The 19,999-nt window shown below is 32.1% G+C and overlaps 1 protein-coding gene across 5 annotated transcripts in view; it reads right to left on the minus strand.

Annotated features, from left to right (window-relative positions):
* LOC140448108 (pickpocket protein 28-like) overlaps nucleotides 1-19,999 on the minus strand; it is a 93,107-nt gene that overhangs the window by 39,929 nt on the left and 33,179 nt on the right. For 3 of the 5 annotated variants that reach the window (XM_072541180.1, XM_072541177.1, XM_072541179.1), the window contains exon 2: nucleotides 1,006-1,210. In XM_072541180.1, coding sequence (XP_072397281.1) covers nucleotides 1,006-1,160 — 155 coding nt within the window. In that variant the 5' untranslated portion in view covers nucleotides 1,161-1,210. Of the gene's footprint in view, nucleotides 1-1,005; nucleotides 1,211-11,780; nucleotides 11,894-15,482; nucleotides 15,612-19,999 lie in introns of those variants that run through there. The other 2 variants (XM_072541176.1, XM_072541178.1) reach the window with 2 other exon arrangements.

Genomic DNA, 19,999 nt, shown 5'->3' on the forward strand with positions numbered 1-19,999 from the left:
GAAGTTATGTGTGATAGTTTCTTTTTTGATTTATTTCCGTCCTTTTGGAGAATAAAGTAGCTGGAAGCAAAAGGCGCACTTTTGGTACATGCAATATTTACGACATTTCCCAAGAAAAAGAAGTCAATCGTTTCTGAGTTACAGAGCTTAAAAGCTTATGTTTGAATAATATATAGGGTGTTAGTAAATAAATGTGACAAGCTATAGTGCATGAAAAAATAATGACAGTTTGCTATATAATTTGTATGTCCGCAAGTGTTTCGTTTACCGAGATACGGGGTGTGAAATTTTTATTACAAACTGACGATTTATTGATTACCTACTTGGAAAACCGGTTGAGATATGTAAATGAAATTTGCTGGGTTTTAAGAAGTATTTATTGAGAATTTTTTGACACACAATTGATAATATTATATTCAGCATTAGCGCGCTTTCGGGTAATGGTCTTGATTTAAAAAAATGGTACGCCACTGAGAAATTTTAAATTAAAACAATTTTTGAGTTTCTCATTCAATTTGTGACAAAATATCTTTTTTCTTATGAGGCGCAGTTTTTATGCAAAAAAAGAGTTTGTGTTACAACGTTGTTCAGTATTTATACCGATGTTTGAATGTCGCGCGAATATAGCGAAAACTGATACACTGTTCACTGCATTTTGTAGACAAAGAGAGGGCGTACCGCACATTTAGGCTAATGTTGCACAGCGGCGTTAATGTTGTTAGAAAAGACTCGAATGAATCTGGTATGTCACGACGAATATTTTTGTAGAAAACAAGTACAGTCTCTCACGTTAAGATTCAAACCAATTTATGAAAACAAAAAACTCAACTAATTTTACTATAATTTGTTTTACAACAAGGTTTTTCCAGACTTGTGATCCACTCTGTATATTCTGCCCTTTTATTTTATTTCCTACATAAAGATATATGCGATATTATTTAAGATTATATCCTTTATATTCGATTTTTCTGTTTATATTGAAATTAAAAGTAAATATCAACAAACCTTTCGGCAACAGTTTTCGTTTCCCCAAGGTATTTTAATCCATGAATGGAAGTATATCGGCAATATTCTTTTAAATGATCTTTTAATCTCTCTTGAGTTTGAATGTCACTTTGGATTTGAATGCTGTTCCTTAGCTTCATTTGTTTGTCTTCCATTTCCAAGAAATGTTTTTGTTATTTTAATTAGCATTTGATATGGATAAAACCTAAAAAAAAAATCTGAATAATATTTGAAAATAAGTATATAATATATATAAATAAATAAATATACTGCTCCAAGAAGTAATAAAGTATAGAATATTGCATTTTTTAAGAGTATTTAATTTTTGTTTAGTTTTAGTATATCAAAGATTCATATATATATATATATATATATATATATATATATATATATATATATATATATACAGGGATTATGAGAAGGCCGCAAAAATACTGCACAAAAAAATATTTGTATATAAAAATTAAAATCGAATAACATTTAAGTACATCCATCAATGAAATAGAAGTGTTCATTCATTTCTAGAGAACAAGCATTCTCTTAGCACTATTCATTCAAAAAGAACGGAAGTCGTAAATATAGAGATTAGAGATATATTCAATACACAATACTGGTGCAACGTGTTGTTGCAAAAATAATTACACTGACCACAAGGGGACTTGCCATTAGAGGAGATAATTCAGTTATAGTCTATCTATCTCTATCTATACAGCCCTTGCTGTCCAATTTTGGACATAGGCCTCCTCTTCCTTCTTCCACGTCTCTCTATTGTAGGCAGTTTGTATCCACTTCGGACCTGCGTGTTTCTTCAAGTCATCTGACCATCCCATTTGTGGCCTTCCTCTTTTTCATTTGTAACTATATGGTCTCCAGTGTATAATCATCTTATTCCATCTGTCGTCTTTCTGTCTTATGCTATGTCCAGAGAACTTCCACTTAAGTTTTGCTATCTGCGTTAATACATCGGTCACTTTTGTTTTGTTGCGGATCCAAGTATTTCTTTTCTTGTCTGATAGCCTAATGTTCAGCATTTGCCTTTCCATGGCTCTTTGGATCTTTGCTATTTTTTCCATGTTTTCCTTTGTAAACGTCCAAGTTTGAGAACCGTAGGTCAGAACGGGAAATATACATTGGTTGAGGACTCTTGTTTTTAAATATTGGGGGTATTTTCTATTTTTTAGTATATAGGAAAGTTTTCCGAAGGATACCCAAGCCAATCGTATCTTTCTTTTTATTTCTCCGGTCTGATTTTCTTTATTTAATTTAATTAGTTGTCCCAAATATACATACTCTTTTACTTGTTTTATAGTTGTTTGTGCAATTGTAATTATTAATTCTTCTGGTTGGTTAGTCATAATTTTCGTTTTATTATAATTCATTTGTTGACGTATTTTGTTGATTCGCTATTTAATTTATCCATCATATTTTGTAATTCTTCCCTTTTATCTGTTATTAATACAATGTCGTCTGCATATCTTAAGTGATTCAAGTATTGGCCATTTATATTTATACCCCGTTTTTCCCATTGTAATTTCCTCATAATGTCTTCCAAAGCTTGATTGAATAGTTTGGGTGACGTAGTGTCACTCTGTCTGACTCCTCGCCGTATCTTAATGGGCTCCGTTTGTTCAACTATTTTGATGGATGTTGTTGCTTGATCATATATATTGGAATAAGTCCGTATATCTATAGTCTATTCTCCCTTTTTGTAAAGACTTCTTTACTGCCCAATGTTCCATCTTATCGAATGCTTTTTCAAAGTCTACAAATGCCATATACATTGGGATTTGATATTCGTTGGCCTTTTCAATTAATATTTTTATCGTAAGCAGATGGTCACTTGTACTGAATCCTTTTCTAAAACCGGCTTGCTCTCTTGACTGGTAATTATCTAACTTAGTTGTTAATCTGTTTGTTAGTAGTTTAGTTAACAGATCGTGCATTACATTCAGTAGCGTTATGGGCCTATAGTTTTTCAGATCTTTTCTATCGCCTTTCTTAAATAGTAATAGTGTTATTGCCTCGTTTCATGTGGTGGGTATTTGTTTTGTGTTCAATATTTTATTCATTAGTACATAAAGGACTTCCACTGTAGTTTTCCCGCCATTGTTTAGCATTTCCACAGTTATTCCATCTTTCCCAGGAGATTTGTTATTCTTCATTCCTTTGAGTGCCTTTATTATTTCATTTTTACTGATTTGTGGTTGTAGGTCAGAGTTAACGTTCTTTATTTTCAGTTGTAACTGATTTCGGATTTCTTGGGTTGGTTTTTGTTCTGTTTTATAGAGATTTTTATAATATTCGTGCGTTATCTCTAAAATTTCTTTTATATTGTTGGCCTCCACTCCTTCTTTGTTCTTTATGCTATTAATTTGTATGTTTCCGAGGTTCTGCTTTAAGCACTTCATGTTTCTATTTGTTTCAATTGTTTTCTCTATCTTTTCTTCCTGTACTCTCCGTTTACACTCCTTGATATTTTTTCTAATAGTTTTGTTTATTTCTTTGTATTCCATGGTATTTCTATCCCCTTGTTCTAGTAATGTTCTTCTTGTGTTCATAAGAATCTTTGTTTCCTGGGATATGAAACTTTCGTTTTTTGTTGTTGTCTGTGCTATTTCTTTACCCACTGTCATTAGAGTTTCAGTAAATATCATGTTTATTTCATCGATATGTTTGTGTTCTATATCTTCCTTGGTCGGCAATATTTCCTTTATTCTCTCTTTGTACGTCTGTTTTTCTTGTTTTAGTTTTTCCATGTCTAATTTCTGATTATTTTCCATTTTCTATCTTGTTTCAAATCTACCATCAATTATTATCAGCTTGGCTCGGACTAGTCTATGGTCGCTACCAGTTGAGAAGCGATTTAGGGCTGTTACGTCTTTAACCATGGATTTTTGCGTTGAAAGAATATAATTAGGTTCGTTTTTAGTTTCACCATTGGGACCAATCCATGTCCATTTTTTTGTGGTTTTTTCTGAAAGAATGTATTCATTGCATTATAGTTGCTTCTCCTCCAAGTAATTCATCAATGTGTGTCCTCTATCATTTCTTTTGCCGTATCCATGGTGTCCTACTTTGTCTTCTTTTTTATATAGTTGTTCTCCTATTTTGGTATTGAAGTTAGTCGTAGTATAAGTTCAAAACGGCAACTTTTTAGGTTGTTTAGAACTTATAGCAGAATTTTATCCTTTTTTGCGCGAGCACCTTACTAAATTTGAAAATATTGGATTTGGAAATATTGGTCAAGGGAACTATTATTATCTGTCAAACACTATATGCGAGGAACTAATAATTTCGATGGGAAGAAAAGTAAGATTGTTGGCAAATTTTAAGAAAGAAAAATACTATTCTGTAGTGGTTGATTCGACACTAGACGTGTCTCATGCCGACTGAAAGATTTATTAAATATATTCCATCTGAAGGTCACAAATCTGTCTCTTTGAAATCGACAGTGATTTTGACTTTAGAGGAATGTACCATTGATTTAAGTCACTGTCGCGGCCAGTCATATCATAACGCATCCAATATATCTAGCAAATATTCAGGGCTGCAGGCCAGAATAAAAAATCACAATAAACTTGCTGAGTCCGTACCTTGCTCTGGACATTCTCTCAATTTGTTAGGATCTTTAGCAGCAGAATCCTGTCTGAACGCCACTTTGTATTTCATTTTTTTACAAGAATTGTATACATTTTTCTCGGCTTCCACATATAGATAGAAAATTTTTACTGAAAACTTAAACAGCTGTTTGTAGATATCTGCAGCTGTGAAACATCAAGCACTTTCTATATTTGAAAAAATGGACACTTTTAAAATGGCTTTATTAGCTGTCATTTGACAACATATTTCAGAAAGAGTGAACCTATCAATACGTATGTCCAGAGTCCTGCAATGGATCTAGGTTCTGTCGTTAAAGAGTATGAAGCTCTTTCAAAATTACTTTACCTCAATCAGAAATAATTTTGCCATTTATAAAGAAGAAGCCAAAAAATTGTGCCCAAATAAAACATATAAAGAAATAAGAAAGAGAAAAAGAAAAAATCAATATGACGAGGGGGCCGATGATGAACTAAACTTTTCAGCTAGTGATGAGATGAAAATCCACATATTCTATATTATACTTGACACTCTGATAAGAGACCTGAGTAGACGTCTGGAATTTTATTGAATTATTTATCAACGTTTTCGCGTTATAATAATAAACAGATTTGCCAAAATTAAACAATGAAGAAATTATTAAAGAAGCTGAAAATCTGTTACAAATTTATAAAGACGACCTAGATACATCATAGCATAAGTTACAGAATTTACTTTCTCGGAAAAAATAAGTATTTAGAGTGTATTTGCTACAAGAAAAAAGTGTCGGATGTCTTTACAAAAGACGCTTAAATTATCATCTGGTTCTTTGAATAAGAGATAGAATTACCGTGGATATAAGAACAATTAAGCAGCCAGGCATGTTGCAAAAATTTTACATAGTTTTCGTAAGTTCCCTATTTGTTTACCATTTCCATTTGGACCTTCTTTTACACTCACAAATATCTAAAGATTTTTCTTCCGTTTTTCCCCCTCTACGACATGGGGTTTTAGGGAAAAGCCGGGTGGTAAAAGTGGTAAATTTTTTTGCGCATCTTTTTTGAGGTCCCAAAATTGAAACTCTCAGCAAAATTCCGCCTGTTCCTATGATTTTTATAGGTCAAATCTCTGACGACTGGATTATATATATATATATATATATATATATATATATATATATATATATATATATATATATATATATATGTTTGTTTTGAGGTTTCCGCGGGAGCTATATGTGCTGTCACTATTTTTCCGGGATTGACTCCGCGTTGTAAAATGCTGGTTTTCTTGAAAACCATTGTTTTGGCGACGTTTCGGCAAGGTCTCACTTGCCATTCTCAAGCCTGGTGGATCTACTTCTCGTCGTTACTCGATTAGTACTGGACCAGTACTAACGACGAGAAGTAGATCCACCAGGCTTGAGAATGGCAAGTGAGACCTTGCCGAAACGTCGCCAAAACAATGGTTTTCAAGAAAACCAGCATTTTACAACGCGGAGTCAATCCCGGAAAAATAGTGACAGCATATATATATATATATATATATATATATATATATATATATATATATATATATATATATATATATATATGTATATATATATATATATATGTATATATATATATATATATATATATATATATATATATAATTTGTCAGTTTTGTCCTTAAATCTTAATTACACATTGGAAATCACTGTGCAATTAAAAAAATAATTTCATCGTTCAAGTAGCACTACATATTTTCCCTTATCAAATAAAAACTTAACGACAAATATTACAATTTTTTTAAGAACTTGATAATTACAGATTGATATACCAGTTACAGCTGGTTTTTTACATTTTAAATTGCTGATAAAACAAAGATTATTATCATTATTAGATTATCTCATTTACATATAATCAAAACAAACATATATTTAATTCAATATTGTTTTTGTGAATATTATCACAACACTCTTAAAAGGGTTATTCCTTGAAAAGAGGACTAACGTGAAATAAAAAACGCAGTAAAAAGTTTTACGATATTTTTATTAGAAATTAATACGGGTAGGGGAGAATCTGAAAATTTGGGTAAGTTGAGTATCCATAAAGTTTTTATGTTTATATACTCAACTATATTTGAATAATATTGAGCTTTAACATAACTATCAGAAAAATATGTACATTAATAATATGGTTTATGATGTATATCAAATGAATTTGATTTGCTCATAAATATCTAATGAAAATAAATTTTACGAAAAACAAATTTAACTGTATTTTTTATTTTAATGTATTTTCTTTCTTTAAGGACTGTCAAAAGAAAGTAACATTTCATTGTAATATAATATCGGAATATATATCGAAAATTGAATAGCTTGATACGATTGGAAATATGTTTTTTACGTGTCTACTTCCAGGTCAAAAATTATAACCAGGTTGATGCAACATTATAAACTAGTGAATACTAGTATTGCAATACAATCTACCACTTCATATAACAATAAATGCCCAATTTAAAATAGCTACAAAAATATTTCAAACGAAGCTAAAAAACTAATCGACCTAAAAAAGAATCAGAGTGAAGTGGCATCAAACTCACGTTCTCGTGACAAAACGGCTCCTAACTGGGCCACCAATGAATTAAAATCAAGTCTTAAGAAGGCAAATTGAATTTAGAAGCCAGTTAAAAGTTTCCTGTTTGAGAAGGAAATATTCATACTGCTCAATGGCCAGAAGTAATCAAGTAAAATCTACAGTATATTCAACCAACTTACACCTCTAAACGATTAATGGAATTCGCCGAAAACCTTTCGTTTCAGTAAAAGGCATGGAAAACTGCACTGGAGTTCCATGATCTTTTTAATTACTTACTTTGTTTGGAATATTTTTGCCTGTATTATCAGTTAGAGTTAATTTGTATAATATGAGGAGCAAAAATTCAAATGGAATTTTAAATATTATTTTTTATTTGGCTAATAATGAATGTATAAATATAATGGTTAACCTGCTGTACAATTATTTTGTAAATAACATTATAATAGTGTACTTACTAATTATTTAAATTTATAAATCATCATCATCGTCACTAAATTCACTACCGCTATCATTATATAAATCTATAATCACTGAATTAATTTCACTAATTTTATTTTCCCGTATCCATCACTCTTCTATTAATTTTTCACATTTATTTACAGTTTTGGCCCATATTTCTGGAGTTGCAGTTTTAAGAGCTTCTTGCCACATTTCCCTAACTGCATGGTCACTGTATCCACTGCATCCAACGTGATTATCATAATACGTTTTACATATACCCCAGATGTGTTCGATGGGATTAAACTGGCAGTGATACGGCGGTAACCGTAGTACTTGATGTCCATAACTTGATACAATTTGGTCAACTATATAAACTGTTGGTTTTTCATTACGTTTCGAAATTTCCAGTAATTCTGATTTAAAGGAGTATTCCGGAAAATTGATATTGTTTTTAACTAACCAATTTTTTATGCTCAGTACGTTCCACGACTGTTTTGGTTGTTTCTCCAAAATCTCCGAATGGTAAGGTGCATTATCTAAAACTATAACTGATGCTTTACTCAGACTAGGTAACAGTTTCTCCTACAGCCATTTAATAAACATATCTGCATTCATGTTTTCATGGTTATCAGCAGATTTTGATTTTGAAGAAAAAATCAAATCTGCATTTTCTATAAAGCCTTCTTTTCCTTTTGCATGAAGAATGATGTGTCTTTTGCCTTCGCTATCTGTGTGTTTTATTTATTGTATGCTGTCGTCTTGCCAAATTCTTTTAATTCCACCCTTTGCAAATATCCATGTCTCATCTAGGTATTCGAATGTTGCATTTTCAGATTTAAGTCTAGTATATTCTCTTAAAAATTTAATTCTTTTGTGAACCACACTACTTCTTTCGCATAAAAGTAACCTATTATCTTCTTTTTTGAATTTAAATCCTAAATCTCTCTTCTTTCTTTCCAAAGGCTAGTCCTCTTAATTTCAGAAACTTGTCTTTCTCTTATTTTGGCCAGTAAAGTATCTAAACTGACATGTTGATTGTTGTCACGCATTCAATACGAAATATTGCGAATTTCAAATTTTTCTCCATCAGGTAAGTCAATGCTCCTAGAATGTTTACGAGTTGTTTTCTTGTCTTCGTGTTACTCAGTCACAGTAAGATCTTCTTGAGAATATCTGACAGTCTTCATTATCGTTTTTAGCTTACTTTCACTTATATCCTGAGTGCGTTACAAACGCGTTGATTTATACATAATAATGACTTGTCTCTTTCTATGGTAAAGTATTTATGCAGATTTGCAATTAATTCATCGATTTCCAACTTACGTCTAGATATGATGGTTAATTGAAACTACACCTTTGAACTATACTATACTGAGTTTAGATCAATATCAGAAAAAATTTCTAACTGTTGTGCTTGAGAGGTAAAATATAATATATCCACTTACAAAGATCCTAAACACATTAAGCAAATTAGCCTAATGATCATTAGGAATGCCGATTGTAATTTAATTATGTTTGATAAAAAGTTTAGAGATGGTTAGAGAAACCGTACATAAATAAACTAAAACGTTTCCCACAATTATTTTCTTTTTAGGACAAGTATTTTCATTTGAAAATAGTTGTACTAAAAACTTAAATATATTTACCAAAACCGTAACTTCAACCCGTAATGGCAGACGTCTCAAAAACGGTACACTCTAACAGACATATGGTCAATCTAACCACCACAATTTAAATTGACAAAATGTTCTAGTTTACTCCGTAGTATTTTTTAACAAAAATTAAAAGTAATATTTTAGTATTTTGTATATCTACTTTGAATATAAATTATCCTTAGCACGGCAGTATTTGTTTCAGAAAAAAATTAGTACACAAGTAGGTGAAAAAAATTTGCGTTAAATAACATTATGCAAGAATACTATTAATTAAAAAAAAATGTAACAAAATATGAACAAACGGGTTAATGACACATATATTTATTTTATACCTAAAATTGAGCAAAGTGTTAAACATTATGGAGAACTACCAGTGCAGTTTACCGTGCCTTTTACTACAACGGTTTTCTGCGAATTCTGCTAATCGTTTAGAGGTGTAAGTTGGTTGAATGTACTGTACAATGTTTACTACTTTGCTAATGTATTCACACCTATCAACAATAAAATTGCCGAAGAACTGAAGAAGTAGCTAAGGCTTGTGTAGGTAATATGGCCACCTTAAGATCTTTTTTGTAGCTTATTCTTTTAATGCTACATATTTATGCCTCTCGTACAGCCTTTTCCATTCTCCCAATAATATTGATATCATCAGCATAGGCCAGGATTTGCACTGATTTATTATATATTGAACGAGCGGTTGTGATTTGTGACATACGTATTACTTTTTCCAGAGCCAGATTGAACAGTATACAGGAGAGAGAGTCTTCCTGGCGCAGCCCTTTTTTGGTTTTAAAAGGTTCAGACAGTTCCCCCTGAATTCATACTCTACATTCAACTGTTTTAAGAGTTAGTTTTGTTAAATTTGCCAACTGATTTGGTATTCCTAGCTCTTTCATTGCTTTAAAACATTTTTCTTCTATTCACAAAGTTTCTATGCCATATTTCAGTATTTTTTACTAAAATATGTCTCACGGTTACAATTTGCTGAATTGTCGATTTACCACCTCTGAAACCATACGGTGACATAGTACGGAAAATATTTTATACGCTGCATTTTAAAGTGTAATTCCTCTGTGTCAGAGCATTCAAAGATATCTCTGTTTTTGTGTATGGTGCAAAACATTCCAATATTCCAATCATTGGGGAGATATTTCTGTGTCCATATTTCTTTTATAAGCTGCTGTAATGCCATTATGTCACCGTGGCCATCTTTTTAACATAGTTCAGCTGGGAGATTATCTATTTCGGGTGATTTGTTTCTGGCTAGTTTTTTAACTGCATCTTTAACTTCAAGAATCGTTGGTCTTTCCTCTTTTTTCTCGTCTGTTCCCCTTACCTCATCTCTTTTGTCTTCCAGGTTTTCTTCTTCTTCCTATATATTAAGTGCCTGGTTAAAGTATTTCACCCATTTAATGAATACAACTTTCCTTGTTGTTAATAGGTTGTCATTCTGACTTTTGCATTGATTTGGTTGCCTTGAATTCTTCTCTTCTTTTCTTCTCTTCTCTTTGTCTGGTAATTCTCTACAGTTGTTCTAGTTCGTCGAGTAAACATCTTTCAGTAGGCTTAATCTTTTTTTTGTATTCTTACATTCAATCAATTGTGATCAATCTGACTCGTTGTTCTTCCATCAGGAGAGGTCCAGGTTACCTTGTGTATGTTCTTGTTTTCAAAATATCGCGCTACTGATGTTGTGTAGGCTATGCTTTCCTATCGTGGGCATGAAAACTCGCTCTCGTCCTATTCTTGCATTTATGTCACCTAATATAATCTTAATGTCAGTTCTGGGACATCTTCTGTAGGCTTGCTCTAGGTCTTCGAAGATATGTTCTTTTATTTCCTCTGGTTTGTCATCAGTTGGATCATGTGAATTGATCAAAATGTAAGTAAAGAATTTCCCTTTTTGGCGCAAATAGCACATTCTCTGACTGTAAGCTTTAAAGTCAATAATAAGGCTTTTGTTCTTTACAAGTACATATTAATTATGTAAATTCTTAAAATTTTTATATATAAACCTTTCATTATACTCGTAAAAACCTTTGTAATTTGTAAAATATCTTATCCATTAATAATTAATATTATAAATAAACAAAAATAATAATAAATTTTATTCTTACCTTGAAATTAGTTAATCTAATTAAAACCGAAAGATTGAAAAGTCGAAAAAAAAAACGTCAAGGAGATTCAAAAGAAGTGGGGACATTCAAAACTATAAATAAATATAAAAATTTTTTGTTGAGTTGATCTGTTTATAAATATGTATAATAATAAACTAGAGAGAAATATATTTCTAATTTTATTTGCTAATATTTTATGTTATTGGCAAATGAAGTTATTATTTTTACATATATAAAATATACATTTTCGCGTTACTGAAATGACAATAACGACTGCCACAGTATCAAAAGTTTTTCTAGCGAGGAAAAAAGCAATTATTTTTTAAATGTAAAAAAATAATTAAATAAAATAATTTTTAAATGCAAAACCGGCTTTACGAGCTTAAAAATAAAAAAAGACTAACCTGAAATATAATTGAAAAGTTTTAATTGAACTGTTGTGGAATATGCGCTAACAGTTAGGTTTATGTGGAATCAGGATAATCTCAAAACATAACAGCGTGACTTCACACTAGTGTGGCGTATTATTTAAATACCCAATTAGTAAATATATACAACAGCTTAAACACTTTTATCCATTAATTTTCATTCACGAAACGAAGATACTATTATAGACCGTCGGATTTCTATACGAAGTTCGACCACAAATATGTCTCTTTGTGTACTAAAAATATCCTGTGAGATCAGCAAAAAAAAGAAATTTAGAGTTGAACCTGTGTGCGTTTTTCTGTGTGCGAAAATCGAATTTTCCGCAACTTTCTTAAGGTAAAATTTTTTGTTTTCACGACCTGCCATTATGTCTTTTTTTTGCGGGTTCCTGTCATGAAAACTAACAAACTTTCAAGTGGCATGAAAGAGAAAATCACAGACATTGACTTAAAACATTACATGTTTAGGTCATAATTAACACCCTTAGGGCACTAGTAGCCTTTATGGCAAAATTTTTAAAAATAGAATTACTACTCCTATATCGATTCGTAAAATGGCGTAAGGGGAAAAAATTTACATTTTACAAAAAAAAATTTTTTTCCAAAAGAAAATTCAATTTTCACGAAAACTTCACCAGAAAACCACACAGTTTTCATATATTTTACCCTTTTTAATTTTATCTTTCAGTACTCTTAAAAGTATGAGGGATAAAGTCGTGGGTGAACTTCGTCGCAAATCCGACGGTCTATACGGACAGATGAATTGATGTTTTAGTGACACTCTTGATTCCAAATTTATAGTTCAGGCGTATTACCCAAAGAGTGGTTAACATCTATTTTTATTTGTCTCCCTAAAAAGAAAAACGCAATAGAATGCAGCGATTACCGCACCATTAGCTTAATGTCTCATACGCTAAAGTTACTACTTAAAGTCATCCATAACCGAATATATCACAAACTGGACATAGACGTTAATAATACACAATTTGGTTTTCGCAAAGGCCTAGGAACACGTGAAGCTCCTTTTTCACTTAATATATTAATACAAAGATGCCTGGACGTCAATCAAGATATATACGCATGTTTTATTGACTATAATAAAGCATTCGATAAAGTACGACATAAACATTTAATGAATGTCCTGAAATCAAAGAAGATTGACTACAACGACCTCAGGATTATATCAAATTTATACTATAAACAGCGAGCAAAAGTACGTGTTAACGAACAGCTGTCAGAAGAAATTGAAATTAGATGTGGAGTAAGACAGGGATGCGTATTATCGCCCATTCTTTTCAATGCCTACTCCGAAGAGGTCCTGAAAAAAGCTCTTGAGGGTGAAGCAGCTGGAATAAAGGTAAATGGAGTTCCCATTAACAACATTAGCCCTATCGGCTAAGATCGGCTAAGATCACAGTGTCGTCCGATATGCGGACGACACTGTGATCTTAGCCGAAAACATTAAAGATCTTCAGAGACTGGTGACCAGAATAGCAGAGTATGGAAAAGAGTATGGTCTAACAATAAATGTCAAGAAGACGAAATTTATGAGAATATCGAAAACTCAAAGAAATAACGAGAATCTTCTAATAAACGAAACCAACGTCGAACAAGTGGACAAATATACATACCTGGGAACAATGATTAACTCCACAAATGATTACAATCAGGAGATAAAAATAAGAATAGAAAAGGCTAGAGCAAATTTCAACAAAATGAGAAGAGTTCTATGTACCAGGGATTTAAAACTGGAACTAAGAGTTAGGTTGGCGAGGTGCTATGTTTTTTCGACTTTATTTTATGGAATGGAATCTTGGACCTTGAATGCAACATCAATGAAAAAACTGGAATCATTTGAGCTGTGGGTGTACAGAATTCTGAAAATATCATGGACAGAACACGTCACAAACAAAGAGGTTCTGGGAAGGATGAACAAAGAAATGGAAATTTTAAATTCAATAAAAACAAGAAAATTAGAATATCTCGGATATATTACACGTGGAGAGAAATACACCTTGCTTCAGCGGATTATGCAGGGAAAGATTCAAGGAAAGAGAAGCATAGGGAGGCGTAGAATGTCATGGCTGCGCAACCTGAGAGAGTGGTACGGATGTACATCAAATGAACTTTTCAGAGCAGCCGTCTCAGAAGTCCGAATAGCTGTGATGATTGCCGACCTCCGCCGCGGAGATGACACTTGAAGAAGAAGAAGAAGAATACAAAACTATATGTTTAATACATCCGATAAGTCAATCCTATATTATTTTAGAAGTATAAAAATTTATTCACTTTTAGTGGTTATTTTCACTAATACATTTTAAGTTTATGTATTAAGTAAAACACGAATAACTTAAATCTAAAGGTAAAATATGTACGGTAGAGGCACCACTTATGGCCACTTTAAGAACTTTTTATATTATTTTTGTATTGAGAAACTTGAACAACCGAAGCTTTGGGATTCGGATAGCAGAAGTACTATCCGAACACGAAGCTTCGAAAGCTGGAGTACCACAGGGGGCAGTCCTGCCACTCCTACTGTTTACAATATACACCGCAGATGTTCCAAAAACACCAGGAACAATTCTCAGCCTTTATGCAGACGACACAGATTGCGGCTAAATACTGAGCTGCAACTATACCACTCTCTTTCTTTGCCTGGTCACTCACTCTGGTTTCTTAGCCAGGAAATTCTTCGTCTTCCTTTGGATCTTTTACCTTTGATTCAACCTTGCATTATGAGCCTTAATATCTCATATTTCGCACCTCTGTGCATCTAATGTGACCTCAATATTCCAGCTTTCTTGTTTTGGTGTGATTTATGACCTCGCAATCTTTTCGTAGCCTTCTTAACACTTCTGCATTTGCAACTCGTTGAGTCCATGGTATTATCAAAATCCTTCTAAAGCACCACATCTCAAATGATTTCAACTTCTTTATATTATCCACTTTTAGTGTCCAGCTTTACATTCCATACAACAAAGTCGAGAACACGTAGCATCTTAAGGCTCTTATCCTCAGCTCCAGAGGAAGGTCTCGATTAACAAACATTGTTTTCATTTAGCCAGGTTCCCAGATATTTGTAATTATTTACTCTTTCTACTTATTTTTCCCTCGATATCTAGCCTTCCTATTGTATATTGCTTAGACTATGAAGTCTTTGTTGTCTGCAGGAGATCTCCAAGTGTATAATCTTCTGTCGGGTAGTTGAAACATTGTGTTCATTATTGCAAAATGTTCATTTTGACAAAAATTCACAAATCTATTCTCTCTTAGCTGAATAGGCCCTATAAATGTGAACAACAGGTGACGAATCAGATACAATTATGAAATAATATGAACCACCTTAATCTCAGTATGCCCGCTTACATCGCCTTCAATGAGCACGAATGTATTTAGTATGGAAGAAAACAGGCTTACAAAAAAACTGTTAAATGCACGAATTCAGGGGTAGGGACCTATTGGAGAGGTTTGCTGAAAGGGGTGAGGGTTCTAATTTTGTTGTAGAACAATAGAATGGATGGCAATTAAATAAGAATAGGCTGATGCTCTCTCCTTGTCTAAATCCGCTTGGTATTGGTATGATTCAAAATCAATTACTTTCGAAAATTATTTACAAGAATAAAAAACGTTTATAAATACGTTGTAATATAGAAATCACAAATGTAATAAAACACATACCTTTTATTGAAAGTTTCAACAAACGACACTTCACTTATAAACAAACTAAAATTTAGCGATATACCGCAACATGTAAGCTTGTCAGTAAATCTTAAATATACTGTAATATTCACCATTCGCATTTGAAAGCCTACGTCATATGTAAAGGAGTACTCCAGTCGATAACCGATATTAAAATTAGCAAGCAAAAATATGTAGTATCGGAAAATTTTGAAAAAAATTACAGACACAAACTAAATAAAATCTTGTGTATATTTACATATATCTGTAAATAATTGTTAGAAAGGCATTAGAACCTTTATTATAAAAAATAAAGGGTTAGAGGGTCTTCTATAATTCGAAAAACCAAAATTTAGATTGAAAAAAGTTGTTTTAAAAAAGTTAAAATTAAAATGAGGTAATTTATTAAAAAAATATTTTAGCGCTATAACACACCTTTTTTTAATAAGCCTGTTAATATTTCAATATATACAGGGTGAGTTTTTATTACGACATTGGTCGACAATTTCGTTGTAGTACACAATATCTAAAAAAAGGCAAAAACGTACTGTTTGTATGTAGGTATATAGTAAAGTCGATATGAATCCCAGTTTATAGTTTAGTTTTGATCTTACACATAAGTGATTTAAAAATGAAAAATTATACGCTGTAATTGTTTTTTTATTAATATAACGTACTTCAATAGGCGATAAAAATGAGTAGACTGTTTTAAATGAGATAAAAAATTCCTAGAGAGTCGTGAGATAAGAACCATTCAATAGAGTGATAAATGGGATTTACTTTCCTTAAATGGCTCTTCTAGTTTAATCTATAGATGGCAATGGTTTACATTAAAAGAGTCCGAACACAACATGTTAGGTGCGCATATTCTTTAGATAAATGTCTACATCACTGAATGTAAACTACAATTCAAACAATTAGAGGTGCACATCATAGATTTAATGAGATCATAACCCACTGGAACAAACTTGACGACAAACAAATATAAAAAATTTTTCCTTAATATAAGTTTTTTTGTTACTGTCAAGTTTCGCAGGAAAGCGCTGTTGCCAAATAAAAAACATATATAAGAGTGTGAAACAAAGATAACTATCTGTACTATAAGTATCAAATCCATATTGTCCTATAGACAGCTATGTAAGATTTGTGTTTATAGATGGTTTAGAGTTGTGAAGATGATTAAAATATAAACTGTCTACATACCAAATTCTGTTACTTTCGTTTGTCTATTTAATTTTGATTTAAATTGTTAGATATTTTAATTAAATTGTCTTAAAGCAAAAATGCCATTGCATTCGACCAGCCATTTCAAGCAAATAATTTCAAATTTAATTGAATATTTTGAAAGTGGGGAGAAGAGGAGAAGAACACAATGGTCCATTATTACGACTAGAAGAAATTAGAGGAGGTCTATTATTATTTAAATATATTTAGAAAGTATTTTAATACAGATAATACAATTATGTATACCAAAAACACTGTTTTAGAGAGTTGTATCAGTTTTGTATCACAGTATTTTTAGCAAAGAATATAGACGCAATATGCGTCTATATTCTTTGTTTCTACTGTCAGCAGAGTTCCTCAACTGATAGAAATATCAGTTGAGGAAGTTCTTCACGTCAGTCACCATCTCGAATGCTCTGATTACGATTACTGTCGTCTAGATCAATAGAGCGACTGTGTATGTACGTAGAGCTCTTCCTTCTTAAAAAATTATGTAGAACACAACATGTCATTACTACTTTATCAACTTTTTCGACATTATTAAATGAAATTGTGCTCAGTAATACTATGAACTGAGAAGCCGATATACCAAACACATTTTCAACCACTCTTCTTGCTCGACATAGGCGATAATTAAAAATTTGTTTATACCAATATACAAATATTGCTTTACACTAATACCAGTTAATGAATAGGGTTTCATTATATTTTCTGTGATGCTAAAGGCATCGTCTCCCATAAAAATGTATGGAAGTTTGATTGGTGATTTGGCGATATTATTAGGAGGACGTATATTTAAAGCATGGTTGTCAAGTTTGTCGTAAAAGTCGGTCTCTTGTAGGACACCCCTATCAGAAATTCTACCATTTATTCAGGAGTATACGTATATAAATTCATAATTAGAATTTACATTGGCAAACAAGACGATGCTACAAAAACCTTTATAATTGTAGAAAAAAGACCCACTATTAGGCGGTTTTTTAATCGCAACATGCTTGCCATCCATAGCTCTCAAGCAATGTTCAAAGTCGCATGAAGTTTTAAATCCGTCTGCTATTTCCAATCAATTATTTGTGCTTGATGGAAACTGTAAAAAAATTATATTAAGAGTAGGTTTAGAAACTGCATGCAAAATGTATAAAAAGAGTAGGTATATAATAATATAAAATCTTTTTTTTTTAATAATCACAATCATTAAGCGAGTCATCAACTCCCTTAAGTAGTTGCCGTTTACTGAGTAGTGAAAAGAAGACACAAACAAAAATACTAGTTTAACTCAAAAAAAAAGCAAAGTTTTTAGAAGCAACTAATACTGCTCTTGCAGCTCCACAAACACCAGCATCTCCATATGATCCGTTTGGAAAAAGTGTAGCACTGGATCTCGAATCCATGGACATACGACAACGAATTTTTGCACAGAAAATCATTTCCGACGTTTTGTTTTATGGAAAATTAGGAAGGCTTACGGACAACTGTGCCTTTCATTTACCAACTTATGTATCGCCAATGCCTGCTTATTCAACCCTTGCTGTTCAAGACACCTATGATTACAGGCAAAATCAAATGAAGTATTATGGCAATCAGTTTGCAACACGACCGATCACATCAGTTTTTGAGCCAAATTCTTTCTCAGAGCAATCCACATCAACTACACCACAGTTATTAGCAGCTAATCAGCCACAACTTGTTCCTCTCTCTCACTTTCAAGGAACATCATCAACAAGTAATACAATAATGGAAGGTACTACGGTTAACCTTTCTAGTTTGTAATTATAAAAAATAATACTCCTAGTACTAACTAAGCACTTAAATTATTGTACTTACACAATAAAGCTTTTAAGTAGGTAAGTCTTTTAAATTTACTAAATAATAGGTAATATCTGTACTTAAGAGAATAAAGAATTTACAAACCTTCAAGTATTCGTATTTTAATGCCATAAATATTTCCCAACAAGTTTCAGGTATTATTTGTCCAAGAAGCTGTGGGGAGATTGCACAACTGAATTTTAAATCTTCACCACTTCGACCAGTTGCTAAGTATCGTAGAGTGGCGATTAATCGCTCTCTGCTACTTACCGATTCTTTCATGTGTGTGTTCTTTCTTTCGATTCTAGGGCCAGCATACCCTATTAATGTTTCAAATACTTCATTATCCATTCGCAGAAAATTGTGTAAATCAAGCGGTTCTGTTTTTTCGAGTTCTCTAATTAAATTCATATGTGAGTACTTTCTTCGTTCTAAAAACCATTGTTTTGACCACAGTCTTTTATTTTTTCTATCATCAAATAAAACTATATATCCTCCCATTATTGCTATAATTGGAGTTATAGTTGCTTTTTATTATTCATAGCACAGTGGAAACAGATAAACACACAACGCAGAAACCAGTAGAACTGAGAGATTTGTCCGTGAATGTGTAGCGCCAACGAATTTGTCTGTAGATCTATCTGCCTGTATATAGCTAACAACGGATCTGTCCGCCGGACATATCCTCCGGAGAGATACGCATCTGTCCGGAGTTTTATCGTATCGCTACTTTTTACCTAATCGTTGTAGAATAGCTTTGATTTTGTTCTTGTAACTGTCAAATAACTTCGTGTAAAACTGTCAGTTTTTTAAATAAGAAAAAATATTTCGTCGACGAGTAATAGCTCGGCTAGAGAATTCAAGTAAATGATTCATTGTAAAATTTAAGTAAAATTGCTTGCTATTTCTATTATGAACTAATTTGCGGAGTATACATATATTCAGACAATGTCCAAATAAAGGTCAAAATAAAATGCGGTAGGCGGTACGCTCTCAATTAAAATTGGAAATAAACTCGTTGTGTAATATGATATTCAAACTTCCAAATTATATTAAAATAAGATGATATATTATCACAATAAAGACAATATACAAGTAAATGAAAAAAACTGCATTTTAAATTATAATAACATTTTACTCTCATAAAAAATGCAAAAGAGTTGTATCCCAATATATGGCCCTTTTTTATTTTAAATGACATAGGGCTTCGAGAATATCATAAAGCAAAATGAGCATATTCCGTAATACATCCTTTTTGATTAAGAAATAAAAATATATATGCGAATATTTTGTATACAATGGCCGTATAAACTTAATTCCAAGCACACAGTAAAAGCAATAAACACATACGCAATATTACCTTTCACATAGTACTCATTTGGCGTTATAAAATCGTCGAATATGGAAACTGAAGAACTAAATAGACCAAATAGAACCGTGATAACTAAAGACGCATCAACCACTCCAAATCATACATCCAATATACG

The sequence above is a fragment of the Diabrotica undecimpunctata genome, chromosome 8 (genome assembly GCF_040954645.1).
Source record: "Diabrotica undecimpunctata isolate CICGRU chromosome 8, icDiaUnde3, whole genome shotgun sequence".
NCBI lineage: Eukaryota > Metazoa > Arthropoda > Insecta > Coleoptera > Chrysomelidae > Diabrotica > Diabrotica undecimpunctata.